Here is a 24,497-nt window from a genome sequence, read left to right as displayed (position 1 = left end):
ATTATTTTTAAATAAAATTTAACTACACAACACAATTTATTGTCCATCACAATGCGTAACAACTGGGTGTCGGGGAATGAGCAAAACGTTGTGCAATCTTTTGTGGAATATTCATTCGTTCTCTGGGCGCTCTCCCCACAAATCTCCACTATCCGAAGCAACTGTTTCTGTGATGGTTTATTCGTCATCTTAACATTCCTTAGCTGAAATTCATGCTAAACTATTGACTTCTCTTGCTATTCTACTTACTGCTGTTAACTATACTGGCAAACGAAAGCCTACACTTACTGTTGGAGTCTTCGATTTCGTGGGAGTTTCTTGATTCACCTCCACAATGTTATTTTCATTCCCCCTGCGTTTCTTCTTCGACTAGATTCTAATGGTTTTAAAGAGATGTTTTACACTATATTGAACTCCTCTCATACGAGTATCGAGCATCGAGTATTTTAAATTTCCGAATAACGGAATAAATTTCGTGATACGACCATCGTGGTCCATCGTTCTTTTTTTTCACATTATGTAACCGACAAAGAATGTCTGATTTTTTGTCACTAAAAATATATCAAAGCGAATAGAGGAAAGGATAGAAAAGAAACTTAAATCTAAATGCATTTTAGTCTGCTGCCACGGTGCCGGACAGGGCAATGGAGTTGATTACTTTGTAAAAGCTTCGATTTCCACATATACCACAATGGATGGCGACAAACAGATGAGTGGAGTTGACAAAAATGAACTGAATACTGATGGAAATCAGAATGAATAAATAAACGTGACATGACAGCGAACACGAATAGATAAATTAAGTAATGGAAAAAACCACAAAATAAAGATGGCTTACAAATAAACAAATTACAGTCTAATGCAAAGCATTATCCATCGAGCGATGGAAGGCAGTGCTCGGTTACTTTCGTGTGTGCTATTACTTTGGGGACATTCCACAGTCCATCAATTAATCATACGCGTACATTCGAGCGTACAGCATTAAGCGACGGCATAAAGCGTCATTAGAAAGCCCGTGAGAAGATGATTGTGGTGCGGTCAGGTCATGGGAGGACAGAAGAGAGTTGACCGCTCCACCGTTCAGTTGATGATGAACGTTAGATAGCTAAGAAAGATGAAATAGTTCTCCACTAACCGGGCGCACAGCTCACGCCGCACGGTGGCGGTGAATTTGTTGAACAGACACAGCGTGGCCGCCGTCCCGAAGATCACGTTGTACAGCAGCACGAGCATGAAGTTCCCAAGCCACTCGATTTCACCGAAGTCGCCGAGCAGATCGAAGTTTGTAATACCTGAGGCATGGGGAAACAGAGGGATTATTAGCCATGAGAAATGGACTGCGTTCCTCGATGGTATTTGCAATTACCTAATATACGTGCTAGCAATGGCAACGCGGAGCTTAGTATCAGCACCAGGGCACAGTTCGAAATAAGCTGCGCTAGCGAAGTCTTCCGCCGCTGCGGTCTGACGTTGCGCATGAAGGGCATCGTGTAGAGCCCGACGGTGGATGTTACCCCGAGGTAGGTGATGATACAAACCTCCAGGGTGGCCCCCAATGGACCCAGCTTCGAGAGCGAGGTTATCCCCAGGGTGAATTGCTGTTAATGTCGAGAAAGGTAGGAAGCTTCTGTTAAGAACTCGTTTTACATCCACTCAGGTTGAGTAATAGCATACCCTCGTACTCAGCGGCACTGCCTTGATGCCGATCAGCAGCTCGAGCGTGTTCTGCACAACCAACAGCACGGTAATGCCGGTGAGAATCAACAATAGCAGCATCGCTATCGGATAAACCAGATTCCTCTGTAGCGCTGACGAGCTCCGTTGCTTATCTGTAGGAGAAACATTAAAAATTAAAAACATATTTCTATATTTTCTCGTGCGTCCGGCTTACGCAGACAAACTTACCGAGCACTTTACGTTCAGACTCCAACTCTCTCAGTCTTTCGAACAGCTTGATCGACTCTAGGGTGCTGCCGTTATTGGCGGTGCCGGTCGGTTTGATTTGATACAAATCATCCAGTCCGGAGCAAAGTTTTGCCGGCGTCAGGTCAATCGTCGTCACGTTCCTCAGTTCTGTTTTAGATATAGTATACAATGTAAAAAAAGGTATGCCAAACACATGAGCCTATTACTTGTCTTACCTATGTTAAGGTTAACGTTTGCCAGCTTCCGCTTGACGGTGACTTCCTCGATGTTGAAGACATGATACTCTTCGTTGACATCACGCAAAAGGTTTGGCTTTACCAGGACCTGTCCAACCACACCGAACAGTCTTACGAAACCCATCGGGGTACAAACTGTAAAGGACCGAAAGATGTAAATTAATACACGCTAGAAACGGTACGTTTAATTATTGGTTTTTTTGTTTTACACAAAATTAAACTTCGTTGGCCGCAAAAGATGACAACACGACACGCCATCGTGTCGGGGTTGGGTTAAAACGTCAGGATACGCAACCAAAGTTTGTCGGTTGCTACGACGATGACGGCGACTACGTTGTAGTAGGCGCCTTTTGCTAGCTACCAATCAACAAGCGATTTGCAATTGTAGTTAACAACCGTCGTCGCACGGGAAGAAGCGAACCATTCGGCCCGGAGTGATGCAGACGAAGGTTTACTGCTCGGGATTAGTTGCTAGTGCGTTGTTGTCCCGGCTGGAAAGTTCTTTTCGTTGGTCTCGGATTTCGTGTAACTTCCGTGCGCACTTTACTGGCGCCCGGATTATGAGCCTACTACTTGGTCTCGACAAACATATTATTTTCTAGTGTCTAGTGAGCGGCGAACGCAAGATGATGTCCAAGGAGGACGAAGAATCCTTCGAGGCCGGTTTGAGCAAGGTGGATGAGGTAATGGGAATACTCAGCCTAATGACCAGCGGCGACAAAACGAAGGAACAAATGGGTGTTGCTTTCGCCGACCAGTAAGTGGACTTGAAGTTTCATTACTCATTTTTGAAAAATGTTTTGCATTCAAATTGTTTGTCACTGTACTATGGTTGGCAGATTTCTCGGCACCGATAACCGCAGCAAACAGATGGAACAAACGAACGTGGAGAACTTTATCGTGCGCGTCAACCAGGAGCGAACCGTCATCAACCGGCAGGCGGACGAGCCATCCCTCGAGCAACCGATGACACAGGACAAGTACGCATTCATGGCCGAAATCGAGCGGGACGCGGCGCGTCGGGCAGCGGAACGACGAGAGCGTGAACAGGTGGCCCAAGGGTTACGGCGCTCCGGCAATCGAGCGTTCCGACGGGGCGAGTACGAGAAAGCAATCAACATGTACTCGAAGGCGATCGATCAGATTCGGGACAGCCCGATACTGTACAACAACCGGGCACTCGCCTACATCCGGATCGGGTTACCCAAGCGTGCGATTATCGATTGCGACTTTGTGTTGAGCAAGCTGGACGAGAAGAATCTACGCTCGTGGATCTTCCGGGCGCAGGGTTACTACGCGTTAGCCGAGACAAAGGCGTACGAGAAGAGTGTGGCGGAGGCGCGCAAGCACAACCCACGGGAGCTCGGCTACATCGATCGGATTGTGAGGGAAATCGAGGGCAAGGTGGGGACGGCGGTGCTCGCGGAAATGGGAGCGGGTGACCACCAGACAGCGGAAGATGAGCAGGCAGTTCGTGACGGATCGCCATCCGGAGGGGCCATTGGGGACGGTCTTGATGTTGGGGTGCGAGGATTTGATCGTGCTCTACCAATGGACGATGTGCAATCAACTTCATCCGGCGAACATTCAGAAAGTTAAAGCAATGGCAAACAAATTTGTATGCCAATAAATACTCCATCTCGATCTTCGTAATACATCCAGAAATATATAATAAAAATCAATAAAACTAAAATTAAATCCTCCAGTTAGTTCATACTTGTTAAATATTAATCGTGAGGTATATCCTACATGTGTAAATTCAGGTTATGTTACTTCCGAAGAACATGTCCCAAATACGACAGCTTAATTCGAACAGCACCAGCACGCAAAAAGCATCGTTCATACGGGGTTTCCACAAGACATTTCCTGTTAGAACCAAAACTAACAGCGACTTTAGGCACGAACGTAGCAAAAGTGGACGAAGTCCTAAACCACAGCATTTGATGGATTGCCCACAGACAGGACAGACAGGTCTCTTGCGGTCGATGCGCGTTTTTGTTTACAACGATATTGATTAAACTTTCGTTACTCGACCGGCTAGAAGACGACCCGAAGACGTCGGTCGAGCGTGCGAACTTGCCACACGCTCCGAAGGGTCTGGGTCGCTACTGAATCGGCGAGGACACGATGATAAAATACAGTACCGTGGGAAGGCCATTGAGGGACCATTCTCCGTTGTTCCATTTTTGCACAATCGATACAATTTTGTATTTGGAGGTTGTGGCCATTTGAGTTCTGAGGCGCAGAAAACTAACATTATTGTGGGCTTTGGAACAAGGTCTTTTGCATCAGAGCATCAAGAACATTAAATAATTTCACTGCCATCCCTCTTGAACATTTGAAAGAACATGGTAATTAAATTTAATTATTTTATTATGTGTTTGGGTTAACATTTAAGACCGTGTACATGTAAGGGAAATATGTTGCGTACGGGAGAGTAACTTACCTAACAGTAAAAGTACACCTATGAACGACACACACGAGTACAAGAATGGCAGATGATATTTGGCTAAATCTGTGTCGGAGAGTAGAGCAAAAAGGACAACCAAATAAATGATTAGCATCTAACAGGTGAAGCTACACTTGATGAGCATTCCGGAAGGGACGCACACAATTGTTTACCCGATCCGTCTACTTACTGAAGAGCGCCTGAAAGTTGTTCCGGTCGGGATCGCGCAGCGCGGATATGACGTACGTCGTCGCGAACACGATAAATGCGAGCAGCGAGAAGACGGTGAACGTTTCGTACACGCGCGCCATAATGCCCTTCTTGTGGCCGCTGAAACCGGATGATTCGGTGAACAGATAGGAGAACGGAAGCAGCACAAAGAGCGCCAGGTTGGAGAACAGAAACACGTAGTTCCAGAGACCTGCGGAATATACCGATAAAAGATGATGGTGTGCTCAGTGAACCTCGATGGTCGATTGATATGCATATGTGAGTTTTACTGCCCCCCTGAATACCTACCCTGTATCAGTGAGCTGTTCAACCATTTGACATAGTAACTGTTCGGGTAGAGGATCAGCACCTCGTTGCTGGCGATCGAAATCGGGAGCAGCAAGGCGGCACCCACCGCCACCGCTAGGGAAAAGGTGCATAACCATAAACTATTCCAGCGTGAACGAGAAGAAGAGAGAAAAGAGAGAGAAGAAAAAACAATATGAAACAATGGCATGTTTATGCGTCCATGAAAATGCACTTTTAGGGGCCAATCCCATGCACGACTTAATGGACGGAAACGGAACTCGCGTTGACGAACAAATGAAAATCTGGCTCACCCAACCTCAGTTGGTTCGTTTCCGTTTGACTAACAAAAAGCACCTTACCTTATTCGATAGACGGTAAACTCATCCTCGTCATTTGCAAACAAATCTTCCCGATCGCGGCGCCTAAACCGAATGATCAGTGCGTAGCTTCCCAAGTAAAGCAGCAGAAAGAGTAACATAAATATCTGGAATGAAAAGAAAAACGAAATCAATCACCACAATGGTTAATAAATAAATAACCCCGTATTTGAAGTAATAAACCTCACAATAAATTTAAAGAAGAACACACACTAGGAACCGTGAATTCCTCAACCCAGCAAACCCGTTTGAAACTCCACCGATCGTTGCAACGTTGCACAATATCTTCTCGCCGAGCGTTGAACTTTCGTACCGGCTCGTTAACTTTCCATCGAAGAAGAAAACAAGTCCGGCGGCCGGGGGCTGCATTCTTTGCCTTAAAACATGCCTCAAAACCTACATCTCACCCGTTGTGCAGGGTAAGAAAACACGCGAAGGCGGCGTACGTATGTCGCGACAGTTCCGCTCCATAAAGAAGAAAAAAAATGTGGCCGCCTCAAAAGTTTCCCAACTTCGTTCCGTACCCGGCGATTGATTGAATAGAGAGGGTATGTAATTGCCCCGTTTGGTGGCCATCCACTGGAACGGAGGAGCTTGATTTGGCCCAGTCGACTCGGACGGACCCGGTCGGTATCGATAGCTGATAATAGATTTACTCGACAAATCGTTTCTCGTTAGTACCATTTAACACAATTTTCAGACGGCTATCATAAAAAATGAAAAAAGGGCAAACAACAACAACATAATATTTAAATGAAATCTGTAAAAATGTAACGTAATTCAATAAATGAGGATTTAATAAAGCATGTTTTATCAGACCTAGTACAAATTCGTAAACCGGTTCTTCCTCTGACCCAGAACACGCGTTTTAATCGTGAAATAACGGCATAGGATTGAAACCCAATGAACAGTTACAAACTTCTGCCTTTGGTTAAGAACCAGACAAAATAAACTTTTAAGCGCGTATATAAGAAATCATGATTGGGCAAGTGAAATAATGGTTTATTAACTAAGAATCAATAAATCGTTCTCGGTGCGTTATCAACCACAGAAGCATTTAAGGTGACAAATCTCATCAATCGCCACCCAATCACGTCCGTCCCATAAAAACGACCATAAAACTTTCTCTATACCATCTTTTTTGACTGTGCATGCACTCTGTCTACACGCAGTCTAGACTCGAGAACCGGCGCCTCTTGGTGCCAATAAACGCCAAGGTTCACGGGATTTGCTTTATTATTTACAGAACAAGAATAAATAGAAGGCGACATCATGCTAGGCAGCAACAAGAATCAACTCCACCGGATGGATTTAATGCATTCAGATGGCGCTCCTCATTACCGACCGGAAAGAAAAAAAACCCAATTCCGAAAACGTTTACGTGCTCGCGTGCCGCTCGACGATTTTGGTTTGTTTGCCGAACGCTACCGGCGCCGGTCAGGGGTTTGTTATGCTTACAGCTTATTTATGTTTGGTGTGTATGTTGCTTGATGGTTGTGTTCACTTTCCGGCGCTACGAAATAATGCCCTGATTTGAAAAAGGTTTTTATTAAATAATGCTAATGCTATAAAAAATAAGCAAAAGTCAAAAAATGATCCATATCGTCGAGAGTTGTAGCACCAGACCAGAACGCCAACATAAACTGTATCCCTTTAAACACAGTTCATTGACCCTAGCCAATTGGTTTCCATTTCCAAAACTCCTCTTGCTGCATTCCATGATGAAGTTGTTCGAATCGATGAAAGTGTACACAGCATAAATAATAAGTTATAGGCAAATCTGCTGTACACCAATTTTTGATTAAACATCTGTTTCTTTTATCATACCGCTCATAAATATACTCTGTACATTTTTCCTCTCCCTTGGCGAAAAGCAGCAGAAAATCGTGCCTGTGAATTTCGAGCAAAAACCAAATCCACTCCGTGAGTCATGCAATACCATATATAAACACATGGATTTCTGCAACTGGCGCAGAAAAAACACGAAAAGCCAAAAGCATTTCGCGTGCAATGGGTTCATGTTTTATCGCTTGGCTTCGAACTGCGGTATCCCGAGCTAGCAGCTAGCATTTGTTTCCATTTTTCCAGCCTCATGAACATGCTAACGCTTCCTTTAACCAACCATCGGGGGCACACGGAATGAAGTGAGATAAAGCCAAACAAGCGAAACCTGGGCCTAGACAAAATCAAACACATTTTTGCACGCAACGAAAACCCATAAGCTCTTAAACAAATGGCCGCTTCACGGTCCACGCCTTTGCAATCTTTCTTCATGGGCAAAGGATGATGAAGGAATACAAACAGATGGACTGGCGCGCGTTCGCTTTTACTCGCTCGAACCTTTGGCCGCTGGCTTCGGTGCATGTGTGTCGCACCCCGTCGCGAAAGTGCACTGGTACACCAAATAAAAAAAAACGGATGAATCAAGTGTCTTCAGATGCCAACAATGCAGGAGCGCGGGGGGCAAAGTTTAGTCCACGGTTTGACATTGGCGCCTGAAACCGATACTAGCACAAAGATCCTAGTATGCAGCTTTAATCACCGACGGACCTAAGATCCGCATTGGGTTTTTATTTTTTTCCTTTTTGTCAACGAATACGGTCGACAATGGCCATACGACGGTGGAAGTGCAGTTCGTATCGCCGGATGTTCTATTTTTATTCCCGTTAAAGGTCGCGTTCGATTAAATAATGACTGCGCGTGCTGCACAGCTCATTGATGTAAACATATTTCAATAAGGCCTGGCAATAAGTAAAATTACATTTCTATTCGTTACTTTGTGCTACGAAGCTTAATTTACATGTTTGTGTAAGTAAAAGAAAATCTATAAATGCATTTTTTACGATTCAAACCAAAGTTTAACTGAAACTTTTAAAATCATCCCCCAAAAAAACAGAAACACAAATTCCATTTGCGTTTCAAATGAATTACGTATTCCACACCATGCTAGGAAATGTTCACTAAATTCCCCTTCCATTCTGGACACCGTAAATGGAAACACGCATCTACAGATATTCCAAACGAAACTCCAAGCCCCGATAGAAACATATCTATGCTGGCAAGTGTTACAGCATGAACAAAGAGCATTACATCATGGGAAGGGACCACCCCGGCACATTGCGTTTTTGTGTGCTCGTTCTCGTTTTTATTGCGTCGTGCTCTCGACTTCCTGCCACCCGACGAAGAAGCAGTAGATCCGAAAGATTTAATACTGCGACATTGGATTTCATGGAAGGATTGGAATCTTTCCGTTTTCCTTACAATGTGGTGCACTTGTTTCATGGTACAAGATTCCCAAAACATTGCTATCTGCTGCGTGTCAAGTTGTTCCACCTTCGTAGACATGGCAGAAAGATAAATTGTAATTCATTTTGGAACACGCTTAATTCGAACCAACATGAACAACGGAACCGCCGTACACAAAGCAGCACATCCATGTGCTACCGCGCGTTTTTTCTCTTTATCTCTGTCCAACTCTCTGTTTACAAAACAAAGAGACCGCTGTCCGGCAGCCCCGGGCGCACATGCCACTCGGAATGTAACCCCGTCCCGTAGTAAACAACTCGGCGTGCAGTACGTTGTTCCAGGGTGGCGAGATGGTGCCGTAAAACGATGACGTTTCTGCTCTCCCTCCTGGGGGCAAACCATTTCACAACCGACAGCAACCCGGCGGAGTCAGTCGACCAGATGGTAGACCGCTCCGTGACGCAATGGGAACGGTTCACATTGGGTTGTTAAAAATTTTGCATAATTGGCAAAAACTTTCAGTTTCGCACCGGAGCGTTCTTATCAGCGCGCGAAGGAAGTTTTTAGCAATAAATGTAGCCGCAGGTGAATTAGAAGTGGCACGAGCCCCGAACGAGCACGAAGCCGACCTGTGCGATAAGTATTATCATGACGCGGTTTTGGTTTCAGCAAAACAAAAACGACGAATCCATCGGCCATCCATTCACACAAATGCTCCGAGATAAGGCGACGAACAGCGGAACATGAAAAGTACATTCATTGAGCGATGTATTTTAGGCGGAATGGGGCCATTTTTGTACACTTTTTTTTCTGGGATACCAAACACTGTCCCACCAAATGGTACCCCGTCGGTTCGCCGTCGGAGTAGTGCTGGTTGAAGCATCGATTCCACTGTGGTTTCAAGTGCGAGACTATCATGTTTCTTCAAAGTGGCAAGCAAACGCAGACGAGCTGGTGGCCGTTGAACTGATGGCAATTTGTGTGTATCTAAAAGAGAAAATGAGGGTGAGTGAAAAGTACCGAAATAGTGCTCCAAACTTTCTACTATCGTTGATGCTTCGCTCCAGATTGTGATACACTATCTTCGGGTACGCAAACCGGGACTACCGCTGCTTTTCGTGCTGGCCACCGGGCTCGTGCTGATCGTGCACCATGTTTACCGTGCTGCGTTCGAAAAACATTCTTCTGAGAGTAGTTTAGCCGGAGTGACTGTGTCCAGCAGGGAGTTCCCATCAGCTCATCCGCCACCGGGACATATGGGGCACCCGTTTACGCTTCCGAAGGATCTCGAGCGGGTGCTTTCCGATGTGCAGGAGCAACAGATAAGCGGCTGGCAGCAACAGGGCTACAATCAGCTCGCGTCCGATCTCATCTCCATTCACCGGCAGTTGCCAGACGTGCGAGATCCTTGGTGTCGCCGTCGGGAGGCAACGCGCACCCCTCTACCACCCGTGTCGATCGTGATCGTATTTCACGACGAAGCCCTCTCGGTGTTGCTCCGGACGGTGCACTCGGTGTTAAACCGCTCGCCACCGGAGTTTGTGCAGGAAATCGTGCTGGTCGACGATTGGTCCAGTTCTGGTAAAACGTACAGCTTGTATCGTTTCCCCGTTGACTGAAAATCTTTCCCTCATCTATTTCATCGTTTTCAGTCCCACTCAAAACCTTCCTCGGCGATTACTTCCTACCGTACGGGAAGAAAGTTCGCATTATGCGTACCCCCGCCCGATATGGTTTAATCCGGGCTCGCATTTTCGGTGCGCACCAGGCCACGGCCGACTATCTACTGTTCCTGGACGCACACTGCGAGTGCCTGGAAGGATGGTTAGAGCCACTGCTGGAAGTGGTCACCGCCGGTTCTGGATACACCGTGGCCGTCCCGACGATCGATTGGATCAACGAGACGACGCTCGCCTTACAGCCGGGACTCTCAAACGGTCTCTATGGAGCGTTCGATTGGAATCTCAGTTTCCAGTGGCGCCCTCGGTACGATCGTGTCGAGCGTTACCAGAATGAGGTTGGTCTGTATTTGGGAGGCCATTTTGGTGACATGAATGAAACAAAACTAAATTAAACTACCATGTGCAGAACAAGTTGGAACCGTTCGAGAGCCCGATCATGGCCGGAGGGTTGTTTTGCATCGCAAAGGCCTTCTTCGCCCGCCTCGGTTGGTACGATCCGGGGCTGGAGGTGTACGGCGGGGAAAACATGGAACTCTCCTTCAAGGTGTGGATGTGCGGAGGGGCGATCAAGAATGTCCCATGCTCGCGGGTGGGTCATATCCAGAAGCGAAACCATCCGTACATAGGCGTAAGTGTGCTCCATCGATCATCGTGTATTTGAAAAATAGGGACATTTCCTAAACTACCATAACGTAAATGGTTTTTCGTTTAAGAGTTATAACCAAGAACGAATGATCACGATGAAAAATACACTTCGCGTGGCGGCGGTTTGGATGGACGAGTACGCTGACTTCCTCACCCGTTTGCATCCGGACTATCGGCTGCTTCTAGCGTCCACTCCCTCGGAAACCAACCTCACCGATCGCCACCGGATTCGCCACCAACTGGCCTGCCATCCCTTCCGTTGGTACCTGCAGGAGATTTTTCCCGAGCAGGACGATCCAAGTCGCGCTCGATCGATGGGTTGGATACGGAGTGACAACGATCGCTGTCTTAGTTGGCCAATGCGGGATCGCTCGTTGGCCGCCCTGCCCTGCCATGGATTGGGAGGACAGCAGCTATGGTTTTTGTATGAGCCATCGGGACGAATCACACGCGAATCGCATTGTCTGCAAGCCGACAATGGTACGTCGATTGTAACGATGCAGCTTTGCTCCGATAACTCCCGCTGGCAAGAGTGGCACTGGCTGAAGACGACGGGGGAAATTGTGCACGAGGCCACGGGACGATGTTTGGTGTCGACGGTGGATCGTTTACGGCCGATCGTGGAACCGTGCGCTGCAGCAATGAATGTGGTCGGTGCGGTTTCGACCGGGCAAAAGTGGACATTTCAGATCGATGAAATATAATATCATATGAACATAGGATTCTTGTTGAATAAATTGATGTGATTTCTTGATGAAACATTTAAATATAAAAACAATAGCCCATTTTAAAGCTATCGGCAGATTGATCATATTGCTTTTTCAGACTAGATTTTTCCTAACAAAAAAGGGTAGGATAACCAAAACCAATCGACGCGATAAATACCACGGGATGGAAGTGAAAGGAGAAATGTTCGTATATGCATATTTCGAAGCGCTGTGGTGAATGGTTAATTTTGTCTTATTTTGTCGCAAACCGCTCAAACCATCAACAACGCGAAGAAAGTTGGTGGAAATCCCATGCATGGTTTGCTAACACACCAAAAGATCAATAACAGTTACCCTTTTCCCTGTCGTTTCCTTCAAGTGATCGCCTTCGGTTCGGTTCACAGCTTCCTTTCTTTTTCTCCCAAGACTTTCTTTTGCGACAAGTCGTTTCACACACACACACACACACACACACACACACACACACACACACACACACACACACACACACACACACACACACACACACACACACACACACACATGCTCGGTGGTTCTGCTGATTGAGGGAAAGATACCGTCAGTGTTCCGCTCACTTCAAGTGCTAAAGATAAATACGTTGGTAAATATAGCCCGTGCGGGGTGGTGTTGTTTGGGTGGCGCCTTTCGTGCAATTGGCTGTTTTCACCGTTCAATTATGTTGTGCGACCTTCCCAGGGGTAAACGGCCCAAAGCGTGAGCGGCTTCTCTCAAATATTCAATGGCATCCAGGGAGTGGTGGTGGAAATAATGCACCTGGTCAAACGAACGTTATTACATATGCCACAATGGATCGATCTGCAGTTGTCTGGCTTGTACTACAAATCGAATCGCAGGGCCAAAAGGTTTGACCCATAATAAGGAAAACAGCACGAGAAGTTTAGATTGTCTAGAATAAAGCTACCTGAAACGCAGCTGGAATGCGAAAAATTCATCAATACTACCGAAGTTCCTGTTCGTCTCTCTTCCTTTCTTCCGTCTAATATTCTTGCGAAAATCGACGCAGATGTTGCAATTGCAGCTGCATCTCGGTTTTCCTTGTACCTATACTTACAGTGCGCTAGACAACGATATTGGAAAGGCCAAATTTTGAAGTTTTCTAGTATTGACCCATTTAAAAAAATTCCAAACGAAATATAACGCACAAAAGGGTTCTTCTTGAGCAATAAACCAAAATCTAAAATGCCACATAAAATGCAATACAATCATGAGAAAAACATATCTGGAAAGCAAGCCAAAAAGACATCGTACCGAAACGGGGAACCCTTTTTCAAGTGGCCCAACTTTCGCCGAAATGTAATCGGTCCCTGAGGCGTCGTTGAACTTCAAGTGTTGTTCAATGGTTTTCCTATTTTTAAATCTCCCCGCTCCCCCCGGGGAAAACAAGTGGGTTCGATGATGACGGACGACTCGTCTGAAGGAAACTAAGCATTGAAAGGACCCAAAACCGGATAGATCGATCGATGCAAACAATACAAATGCAATTCAACACACATATTATCATTTATTAACAACTGGCACCTTTTTATTGAACTGCATTTGCCAAAACAAACTGTCTGAGTCATTTCGAAAATAGTGATATGCTCAATGGAATTTTTAGAGTGATTCTATGGTGCAAATTTGATGATTTGGACATTGTATGGGTTTATCTGAAATGATGGAACATTTTCCCTGGCCCGCTCGTAGCCAATTCTTTCCCATTTTATTTATCTGGGTCTCTACAACTGTGGAGAAACCACTCGAACAATCGATGCAAACATTCTGCACAATCGAACACTCGAGCCCGCGAGCAAATCAAAACGCGCCAGAGGAAACAATCGTTTGATATCGACCAACGAAAGCGCATTCAGAGAGCGCTGAACAATAAATACCGTGGAAGAAAACAACCACGATTTCCGTAAGAAGTGCCAGACGTGCTGCTTCATACGGTCGGCGGGCGGGTGTGTTTGCACATTTTCCCCGCCAGGGCTTATGCCATATTACGGTATAGCAACGCGGTCACGAGATAGCGCGCATGATACCGGGGGCGCGGATACGTGGTGATTGCTGGTTGGATCGGATTTCTCGCTCGTTGTTCTATTGCAGGTTGCAAGCAAAAAGGCCTGAATCTGAACAGGTGGAACTTCACGGTCAGCCGATTGAAACCAGGGCACCGCCATCGATTCCATATGTTAACCAGGGCAGTTCCTCCTACGATGAAAGTTCAACGAGTCCGAGCGACGCTACCGACGGATTATTTCCGGTAATGTATGCTTCGTGGAGATGTCCACTGCTTTTCACTAATTACGGGAATGGTTCCGATTGGGTCAAAGTCAAACCTGAAGACGTCACCGCAGCGTGCGACTTCAATTGTACCGCGTCTTTTCTAATCTCGTTATTTCCATCTCGTTATGTAATGGGCTTAGTGATTCATTGATAGGCCATAGGCACCATTAGAGCTGCCTAGAACACATTCCTGCAGTGGATCCATTAAACCTAGAAAAACAAAACTAATTCTAATGTCAACGTTAAACAACACCGGGACACGGTGACCTAAATCCATGTTTCCAGGTGTTGCGGGTGGAGACCGACAATGGAAAAACATCTTCCCAAAATACTCACGATATGCTCTCGGATCGTGTTGTGGAACATTTGCTCCCGTATGTCGGACACATGCTCCTCGTCCTCCTCCATCACGTCCAGGACGGAAAGTAGCGACGCGTTGGGAGTAATTTTGACGGCGTTTGTCTGTCCAGCTGAGGCCACGTAAGTTGCTACGACGCGGAAGCGGTGCTGGTTGCCCCGTACCGCTCCTCCCTGCTCCAGTCGGTGCGTACCGTTTTTAGGCGCTTATATGATTTGCTCTAATCACCATCAACACATCCGGGAGGTCGCAGAGTATCACAGCACACAATCATGGGGCCGTTTTTTTTTATTTTGCTGCTAGATGGTTAGCAGTAGAAGTGGTGAAATTAAGCTTTGAGAGAAATATTCCACATCACACTCATTGAACCGTGATTCCGTGCATGGCAACTACTTTCACTTCTGGCAGACGACACTACAAACCGAAACAGTGATTTTGGTATGCACAGAAACGAATGTGAAATCCTATCTACCATTCAAACACATCACCACTGTGCACTGGCTCACGTAAACAAAAGGAAGGATAGCTTGGCGCAGCAGGAGAAAACCTGAATTTCTCTTCGTAGATTCTTCACTATCTCTAGCCTGCACGTCCGGTTCGTGCAATTTTGGTCGAATATGGATGGCGTTTTCAGCGCGTTCGCTGCTGGTATTATAATTTTTTAACTAATCAGCTCATTCACACTGTAATCACGCACTGGTTGGCAAAAAACTTTTCAGCCAAAGAAGAGCATTTGAGAAGGTGGTGGTAGCTTTGGGGGTGGTGTTTTTTTTATTTTCACAACGCTGCGGGGAATGTGACGGATATGGATTTTAATTCTAGGTCCACCAAACAAATAAAGCAAACACGGTAACGAGATCAAGCGAGAACTGTGGCGACGCAAACGAAGTTATCGAGGCTCTTCGACTCGTTGTCCGCGGCGGAATAAACAAGCGGATCTGCGGACTAGTGTTGTGCCAACACTCGGGACTCGGAAGATTCGAAGATTCGATCCCTAGAGGGATTCTAAAGATTCGAATCCCTTTTGACGGATTCTAAAGATTTGAATCCCATTTGACGGATTCTAACGATTTGATTCGATTAGGATTCGAATCAGATTTGATTGGTTTGGGACTCGATTTGATTTGATTCTGACTTGTTCCTAAACTGTTTGAATCGACTCACAATGATGTGAGTCGAATTAGTCACATAAATAGTCGATCTAAAGAGAGAAAAATTCCTGGAACCTATTTTTTACCTAGAAATACAGTAGAATGTCCATTATCCGAGTTGTTCTACCCAACCAAACCCATTTCATCAGGACCAGACCATTTTTACCGAATTGTGAATCGGATTCTGAGGATTCAGATTAGGATAAACAATTTCCAGACCGACATTGATTTGTTTACATGATGATGATGATGATGATGATGATGATGATGATGAGTCCCACCGCCTACCCCTACATAGGTTTGAGAGGGACGAAAGTATCTTGCGATATTAAATAACGGTCGCCATAGATTGCACAAGGGGGTACATCTTAGATTTCCCAACTAGCAAAAGGAGACCACTTTCCGGAGTAGGGCAGGTATTTTCGCACAGTTTTGGTTAACACCGCCAGCTATCAATGGTTCATAGTGTGTTGAAACCAACCAGTACTACTTAAGGGACCTGATCTCGTTCCTTCCATACAACGGCCCCGAGCAATCACCTCGAAAGGTAAATCGCCGAGTCCCCCAAGGTTAACGAGGCACCACTTTCCGGAGTGTAAGAGGATATTTCTGCTCTGTTTGTAGTTCCCCCCGCCAATTACCATTGGTTGATAATGTGGTGCCACTATCAAGAACAGAAAGGGACCCAACTACAGCGAGATGTGTAGATACTATTAGTTCTTTTCGTACAGCCATGACCACCAATTGTCCTCGTTTACGCGCGCGTGTCTCAAACCTATGTAGATCAGTTAGTCTGCATATTTCCAAAAAGGACTAAATTGTTCGTGTTGTTTAAATACAATTAGAAGAATAATGTCAACCGTACTGATATTTTTATGTAAATCATTTATTGAATTAAACATAACATATGAAAAATCGGCATTGGATGATCATGTATGATATGACGGATTGGGATTCGCATTCGAAGATCCGGATCTCATAATGGATTTGAATTGAAAGATTCGAATCCCTGCAGGGATTCAGTTTCCACATCACTACTGCGGACTGAAAAACAACCGTTTGAACCAACGTCACTTTAGTCAGGTCTAGTAATACTTGAAAAAGCAAGAAATCGGTTTGTAAACTGGTTGTCATTTTTTTAAGCGATTAAGCGAAGGGTTTTGAGTTTCGCGGTAGGATTTCTTTCTAATTATAATTCTATCGGCTACGTACTTGCGTGAAATTTTATGCGTTTCGTGCCGAATTCAACGTAAATTACACTTTTTCAATCGTGATTCCCGGCTTCCAAAACAACCGTTTCTATGTCCAATTTGCAACAAATAACTGTTAGCTCTTGACACAATCAATGGAATGTGATGAAACAACTATTTCGTTGTTATTTTTGTATTCTGCGACCAAGAAATTTCGGTGAAAAGAACAGATTTCAACATTAATTCCAATCTGAAAATCAGTTGAGGCTAGCCCTAGTCCCTAGAGACCTTGGTTGACGCTACAATCACCTCATGCTTAATTAGGCGCCATAATCACAAAAAGGGCTTCAGTTCATTACAAACGATCATACAACTGTTTTTAATAAATAGAAATGTATAAAATATGTGTTCCCATAGTAACACCTACTTTAAACGTTTTAGTTTTCATAAAACTTGTGGAAATAATAAGAAATTGTCTCAGCAAAGATACACCAAACGTAGTTGACAGTAATGAATTGTACGTTGTAAACGACATTGACATGCTGAAAAGTTCTGCCTATTGTTTGGACGCCCGGTCTTCGAGACGGAAACGCACAAGTGAAGCAGCTTGCCATTTTGTCTACTATTGTAAAGCAGTGCGGAATAAATTGTGTTGATCAAAATGTCTGGAATCGCAGTTGCACGTTTGGGTGAAGAACGTAAAGCTTGGCGTAAGGATCATCCGTACGGATTCGTTGCCAGGCCAGTAAAAAATACAGACGGATCCCTGAACCTCATGACATGGGAATGCGCTATCCCCGGAAAGAAGGGAACGCCATGGGAAGGTGGTTCATACAAGCTGCGAATGCTTTTCAAGGATGACTACCCTACCAGTCCGCCGAAATGCAAGTTTGAACCTCCTCTGTTTCATCCGAACGTGTACCCGTCGGGAACAGTGTGTCTGTCGTTGTTGGATGAAGAAAAAGATTGGCGTCCGGCGATTACCATCAAACAGATTCTGCTGGGAATACAGGATTTGTTGAACGAACCAAACGTCAAAGATCCTGCCCAAGCGGAAGCCTACACCATCTACTGCCAAAACCGTCTAGAGTATGAAAAGCGCGTACGAGCACAAGCGCGCGCAATGGCGGCAACAGATTAAGCTGCGGTGACCACTGCGTATCGTGTTACACACGAATTTCCATCAAAACTTACTAATAATCGGGAGGATGAGCTGCGGTGATATTTATTCATCTGGATCTGGATCGCAAGTTCGTGAATCGACGTCGTGACTTCGGCAAGAATTGCACGATACAAACATGTTTAACAAATGAATAAAACAAATATTATCATAAAAGTAACTCTTAACTCTGCGTCCTGATGGTTGCGATATGAATTATAGTTGAGCTATGGACATCCGGAAATAAAATTGCGCCCAGCTTGCGAAATAAAAATCCTGTCTACTCTTTTATAAGCTTAATAACACAACTGAATTGTTGGATCTTCCTAAGAATTTATTTTGTTATCCAGTACTGCAAATTACACAAGACACAAGATCTTCGGTGTCTTCAAGCGACAGGAGTTTAGGTCATTCGAATGTCTACTTCTTGGTGGGCGCAGATAGTTCGGCGATGGCCTTAGCTTCGGCTGAAAACGGTAGAGAAATCATGGTTATCTTCATCGTAACCCAATGCGGCTTCATTTCGTTTTCTTACCTTCCTGGTTACGCTTCTTCTCTTCGGCCAGTTTAGCGTCCCGGATGACCTTTTGCTGTGCTTCAATTTCTCGAATTCCAACCTCCCGCTTGGCCAGGCGGTTCTGATGATAAGCACCGTATGCCACTCCGACGACAAGGAACGACCAACGTCCGAACTGAAAAAGGGGGACAGTGTTGAAGTTACATAAATTGGCAATCTAGCTACTTAGGTTATTCGTCCGATTGTTGTGTTATCATCGACCGATACGCAAAATGAGCCGGAACACGGAGTACCTCCGGAGGGAATCATTACATAATGTTTTGGTCGTGCGATGAACGTTCCGCCGTGATTCCAGCACGGGTATCCACGATAACTTACCCGGATCAGTGGGGAAACACGAACGGGAGCACCTAGATCAGCCATTTCGGAGTCTGTGCAGTCAAAGTAGACAAGGGTCAGCAAGAAAGACGATTTTGTCTGGCACAGTTGATCCTTCCTAGAATGTCCCGGAAAATATCGAAGGGTTTGGAAAATTTGACAGAAATGATGACGTTTAGAACGTCAATGTTTCGTCGAGCAGGGCTGCACAGTACCTACACGGTTCGTCAACTTTTTCCGTTGCACGCTGTCAAACCGAAATCACCACCAAAACAATCTACTCGTTGTTGCATAAACAACTATTTTGTTCTGTTCCGTGGTTCTGCCGGTAGTAAAATTATGAGTTCGCTACGACGAGAGGTAATTTCAGTGTAGTGTTAATGAGCTTTTGTTTCAAATGCCTCCGGCGCGCAAGATTAACCCGATTCTGGCAAATGCTTCACAGGCTCTTCGGTGGTACAAAATACTGCAGCGCACTAAAAATGATGTGTTCGCCGGAGATTTTCGTACTATTACGGCAGCTCGACAACGGATCAGGGAGGAATTTATCAAAAACAAGGACATCACGGATGAAAAGGAAATCCAAGAGGTGCGTTGAATCGATGCAATGCTAAATTTATCGTGCTTAACCTTGCAAACATCTTTGTTGCATATGTTCGAAAAGAAAATCAAAATTGCCAAGGATGTGGAAGTCGAGTTGCGCAGCTCAGTAGTGCAGGCGGTGCGGAAACAACCGACCGTATTTGGTAAGTGGTGCGGGACTATCTGTGGCCGGAGGCCAATTTCGTCGTGGTAAATTAATATTCATAACATTTGTTACCTTGCAGAGGCGAGAATCACACCCGATACAAAAAAAATGGACAACGTAATGTTTGATCCGGACGCCGAGATACCTCCGCCTCGAAGCAAAAAGTGCAGTGATAAAAAATAGAAAAAAAATGTCTTCCATCACTCACAGCGTTTAGCTGATCGATGTTAAATGGTGTCTATCTAGTGAAGTTGTTATCGGTATCAGAAGGCTAATCATGGCATTTTGTTTTATTTTTACCCTTGCCAGTTGTTAGAATGTATGACCTCACCTGCAGCATTAGATGAACTGTTTAACTTAGTAATTTCCGAACATATCAATTGTTGTGGAACTTTTATTGATGCTTAGCGAGTACGAGTTAAGGTAAGAACTGTTACTTAGTTTGCAATGGTACGAAACATGTGATTTTATTTTAAAAAAGCTTAGACATTATTTTACCAAACATTTGGATTAGAGATCGAATACCTCCTTATACAAATTTCGAAATTCTTATAAAGTCTTTACATCTAATATTAACAAGCGCTGCATAGCATTTGCCACGATTTGTCCGCAAAGCGCACGTGCGTTTCATAGCAGTGAAGTGTGAAAATCACAACCACGTCGAAGGACATCACGTCTATGTGCCAGAATCTGAAAATTGAATAAGTACCACCATAATCGATGTGATTGCCGCCACAGACTGGGAATAAAAGATAAATGATCGGTTACTGAAAACGCAGTCTGCAATTTATCAGCGTTTTACATACGCCTGAGATAAGTTTCATGTCCAAATTAACCATTCCGCATGCTTCATGTACACCTTGCATATTGGAAATTTGCGATACGTAGTGCTCGATCTAAAAGGTAGGGAATGTAAGAGAATCGAAAATTTTAAGTTGCAAACCTGCTGAAATTTAAGTTATTCATCGTTGACATAACTCCGTTTTAAAATTCAAGCAATCATCATTTCTCTAACTTACCGCCCCATTCGTCTCATCGGAACACGAGGCCCTTTTTATTTTGTACAGCATAACAAGTGAACGTTGGTTCTAGAAGCATAACACAAATTGCTATTAAAAAAAACATATCTCTCCAGCACGTGTAGTGCATTATTCACCTCCTTTTGAACCAACCAGTTAGGATAGGCGATTAAAACGTAGAAGAAAAATTTTGTCCCCGCATACAGAGCTTTCAAAACGATATGAAATGGCCCTAGTGTGCCATTTTTGATGCACTGGTACACCTCGAGCAGCTCAATGTTGACGCTGGCAAAAGTGGCCACCACAATGAGTATAATTACCAGTGCAAAATTATTACTTAGTACACCGGCAATGTCCATGGCTTGAAGTTGAAGTAGCCGTAGGTGCTCTATCAGCTGGAAGTAGGTCTTGCCCATGGTTAATGCATGAGGCGAATAGTCTTTACCGTGCAGTACATAGGCAGACTTTTCGCGCGTGAGCGGTTCTATTCTTTCGTTTAGTTTTCTTAGGATCGAAGCTAAATGTACAAACACACTATAGTACTGAAGGAGTATCATGGTGCTGACGATGAATGGTACAATTTGGGCGATCATGTATGGAATAACACCGATATCAAACAAGACGGAGGCAAAGCCGACCGGCAGCAGCAGCGTAACCGAAAAGAATATAACTAGCAATGCTGTCGTTGTGTTCCGGTACCATATTGTTTGTTGGCAGTCGCTTTGGGAAGCCGTGTGGCGCACTAGAACCAACACGTGATCAAAATAACCCTCGTATTGTAACCTACGCTGTTCACAACCTATCAGCAGATTCGAAACCGTAACTAGTTGGAGCGTGTTGCCAATGTAGTACAAAATTTTGATGAATATCGGAACCCTAGGATTGTACAGCAGCTCTGGGTAGTAAAAAAAAAGCACGAACAGAGACGCTACGGTCGTAAACGTGACAGCAATGGCTACCAACAATCGGATAAATATCACCACTTTAGTCTGCACGCTGTCCACGGAGCAGTTGGGCTGTAACACGGACAGTGGGTACGGAGCAAGCGAGAAAAACTGCGATATGCGCATCGTGGGCCCAATATTGAGCCGCAGCAGATGGCGCAGTTTATCGTCATCCGTGTTGCTCCAGGCCATTTTCCAGACTTCGACTGCGGACGGTTTGTGTTGTTCGCGGTTTTCCGCCGAAACGCTTGGCCGATGCGTGCCAGTGCGATATTGTAGTAATTAAAAATTAACGGCTTATGCCACAACGGTGGCACATAAACTTTTGAAGTGGTGAAGCATCACGCAATGCTGTTCATATCCAATGAACATTTATTGAGATAATTTAATAATGTAACCATTATTAAATGTAGTTAGCATATGCTTTTATTAAGCAATGGATACGATTAAATTAATTGTGGAGGGGCACAAGTTCTAAGGTATATTCAAATGCCTATAAGATATTATAATCCACGATATTGAATAGGTGGATGCATTATAAATTGGTCATAATACTTTTTCCTCGTTCTCAGATTCAAAAAGGAATCCATGGATCTCAGCCTTACATGAGAATGCAATCGCTTTCTGCAAACATTTAATTCACAACTTACCGCATCGTTCTGCCGACTATCCCATGAAGATTTAAATTCATGCAAAAGTAACAGCGTCCGGTAGTTCTGTAAATATATTTGAATTTTTTTTAAATCATTTTTTTCATCGTTCAGAACCTAAAGCTTCTTTTACCTCCCCTTGGACATAGTTGTTTGATTTCGCTATAACCACAAAGAAAGAGAAGTGCAGCATAGCATGGACAAACAACAACAGCACGCAGCCTACTGGGATTTCCTGTTCGTGAAAGTTGTGATACACCTCCAGCAGCATCACATTGATGTTAATGAAGGAAGCCGCCATAATCATTATCAGGAGCCCCCCGTAATGGCCATTTGTATCCTTCGTCAAGCCCACGAGTTTCATGTGGAGCGTGGACAGCTCTTCGATTTCTTCGGCATGCACATAACCGGACCGGTATAATTCTCCTTTGCCGCAGGATGCCGATGAAGGTGTGATGTAGGAGATCTGTGAATGCTTTGTAAAAGCCCTCTGTTCCGCGGAGTCGGATTGCATTTGCCTAAGTCGTTCCAGCTTATCATTCAGACACCCGATGGTGCCCGCAATGGCCGAGAGATTCGTACGAAATTGAAGAACGTTGATGACAACGGCAATGTATGGTAGCTGATACGCACCCAACAGTAGCACTGAGAGTGGATACTCGATGAAAATAAGGGTGACAACGGTCACTAGCAGTCCGTGGCCGGTGTAGAGAGCTAACAAGCATTTGGTGGATACTTCGGTAGCCTTTAGGGGCACGTCTACACACGCTTGTCCGAAGCGAATCCAAACCCGGACCAACCGTTCGGTGATACCATTGAATTGTTCGGCATACAACCGCGGTCCAATAAGTGCCACTATCACCAAAAGGACATTGAAGATGTTTTCCAGATGATACATTACCTGAAGCAGTGGCGTTACCTTAATCTCGAGAAGTAACTCGATATAGTATAAGTAAAGTAGTACCAGGCACACCAAATGCATGGCAATCAGTGGCAATACCGTAGCCTTGCTGATCCACTTGAGAATTTGTGCATGGAAATGAACGCGGTTTGTCTCCGCTTGGAGAAGATAGAATGGGTAGGGTAGAAAGCACAACCATTGCGACACGATGAGCAAAAGACGAAGTCTTCTAACAAGTAGGGCGTGAAAATATTCCTCATTTAACTTAACCGGCTTCATGTCGAAGGACGACTGAAACGCTTCCACTTTGTCAATCTTGATCACGCTTGGTAAATGGGCACACGAAATGTGTTCCAATGCTGCATAAATAATGATACAGTTTTTCAGTTGATAGATACAGTGAAAAGCTTTATTCAAGCTAATTAATTAATGTGTTGAAGTTTATACTAGATTTAAATTTTAAAGTATGACTTGAGTTAGTAGCACAACTACTCGGACGACTCGTTTGACCTGACACAAGCAGACGTCTCGCCGTCCAAACATGCCAAATCCTATCGAAGTAGTACCGATGAAAGCAGGTTCTGAATTGAAAAACAGTATGAAAATCATGCACTTTAGCTGCAAGATTGTCTGGATGTAGTAAATGAGTCTGATGAATTAGCGTAAATAAAAAAAAAAAAAATGTTTCGCACCTTTGCTGCGGTCATTGAGACAACGATCAGCAAAGAAAGTAATTTCTTAAGAAAACTAAGCATGTAGAATTGCTTCTGAGAAGCTGGTTTTGATCACCACCAGAAGAAGGTAATCGTCAAGTAGTGCATTATAATAACGTGCTTAAGCAACTTCTTAAGAAAACTGAGCATGTGGAATCGCTTTTGAGAAGCTGGTTTGATCACCACCAGATGGTATTTACGAGTAGTGCGCGATAAAAAGCCGTTTTGCATACGGTCCATTCTGTAATGACACTGCTTGCAAGTGTGTTAACGTGTTTCGAACAGTAAGCAGCCATAATTAATGGTAAAGTAATGTTTCTACCTAATGCATTCGTTGAAAATGTACATGCGACATTCACAATCAATTTGCTACCTCTCGAGGACGAGTCTTGAAAGGGAGGCCATGTAATTTTCAAAACGCTACAATTTTGTCATTTTTAAAACAATTTCTGGTCTGTTACCGGCTGTTGTTTAGTAATTTCATTGTCCACCTTTTGCGTTTACATGTCAAATATTAGTTGGTTGATACACTATCAAGGTTTTGTCGGATTAATTTAGTGAATTTTTTAAGTACAATTGAAAAATTTATTCTCATTTCATTTTTTCACATAGAAAAGGTGCGTAATTTGGTTCACAATTAATTTGTTTTAAAGCACCTTTGTAAAATGCCTTTTCATT

At 44.4% G+C, this 24,497-nt stretch overlaps 5 protein-coding genes across 5 annotated transcripts; 3 read left to right on the top strand and 2 right to left on the bottom strand.

Annotated features, from left to right (window-relative positions):
• Window positions 1-194: 194 nt before the first annotated feature.
• On the bottom strand, window positions 195-15,001 carry LOC131282725 (protein Lilipod). The gene is given in 10 exon segments (XM_058312259.1): window positions 195-1,292; window positions 1,367-1,598; window positions 1,675-1,829; window positions 1,906-1,970; window positions 2,063-2,297; window positions 4,609-4,677; window positions 4,802-5,032; window positions 5,131-5,270; window positions 5,490-5,614; window positions 14,428-15,001. Coding segments are annotated over 10 exon segments (1,536 nt in total). The 5' UTR covers window positions 14,500-15,001; the 3' UTR covers window positions 195-1,080.
• LOC131282818 (tetratricopeptide repeat protein 12) lies at window positions 2,789-3,761 on the top strand. The gene is made up of 2 exons (XM_058312360.1): window positions 2,789-2,919; window positions 3,002-3,761. The coding sequence occupies exons 1-2, from the start codon at window positions 2,789-2,791 to the stop codon at window positions 3,759-3,761; spliced, it is 891 nt and encodes a 296-aa protein (XP_058168343.1).
• Window positions 15,002-17,363: 2,362 nt separating the features above from the next.
• LOC131293813 (SUMO-conjugating enzyme UBC9-B) lies at window positions 17,364-18,215 on the top strand. The gene has a single exon (XM_058321872.1). It carries the CDS (start codon window positions 17,452-17,454, stop codon window positions 17,929-17,931), a length of 480 nt encoding a protein of 159 aa, XP_058177855.1. The 5' UTR covers window positions 17,364-17,451; the 3' UTR covers window positions 17,932-18,215.
• A 48-nt stretch (window positions 18,216-18,263) lies between these two features.
• Window positions 18,264-18,986, bottom strand: LOC131281188 (ATP synthase subunit e, mitochondrial). The gene is made up of 3 exons (XM_058310447.1): window positions 18,845-18,986; window positions 18,485-18,641; window positions 18,264-18,416 (listed from the first exon to the last, which is right to left on the bottom strand). The coding sequence occupies exons 1-3, from the start codon at window positions 18,887-18,889 to the stop codon at window positions 18,370-18,372; spliced, it is 249 nt and encodes an 82-aa protein (XP_058166430.1). The 5' UTR covers window positions 18,890-18,986; the 3' UTR covers window positions 18,264-18,369.
• Window positions 18,987-19,110: 124 nt separating this feature from the next.
• On the top strand, window positions 19,111-19,934 carry LOC131292827 (complex III assembly factor LYRM7). Its single transcript, XM_058320915.1, has 4 exons — window positions 19,111-19,204; window positions 19,290-19,433; window positions 19,509-19,590; window positions 19,672-19,934. The coding sequence occupies exons 1-4, from the start codon at window positions 19,184-19,186 to the stop codon at window positions 19,773-19,775; spliced, it is 351 nt and encodes a 116-aa protein (XP_058176898.1). The 5' UTR covers window positions 19,111-19,183; the 3' UTR covers window positions 19,776-19,934.
• Window positions 19,935-24,497: the final 4,563 nt, after the last annotated feature.

The sequence above is a fragment of the Anopheles ziemanni genome, chromosome 2, assembly GCF_943734765.1.
Source record: "Anopheles ziemanni chromosome 2, idAnoZiCoDA_A2_x.2, whole genome shotgun sequence".
NCBI lineage: Eukaryota > Metazoa > Arthropoda > Insecta > Diptera > Culicidae > Anopheles > Anopheles ziemanni.
This window is presented reverse-complemented; position numbering and strand designations above follow the sequence as displayed.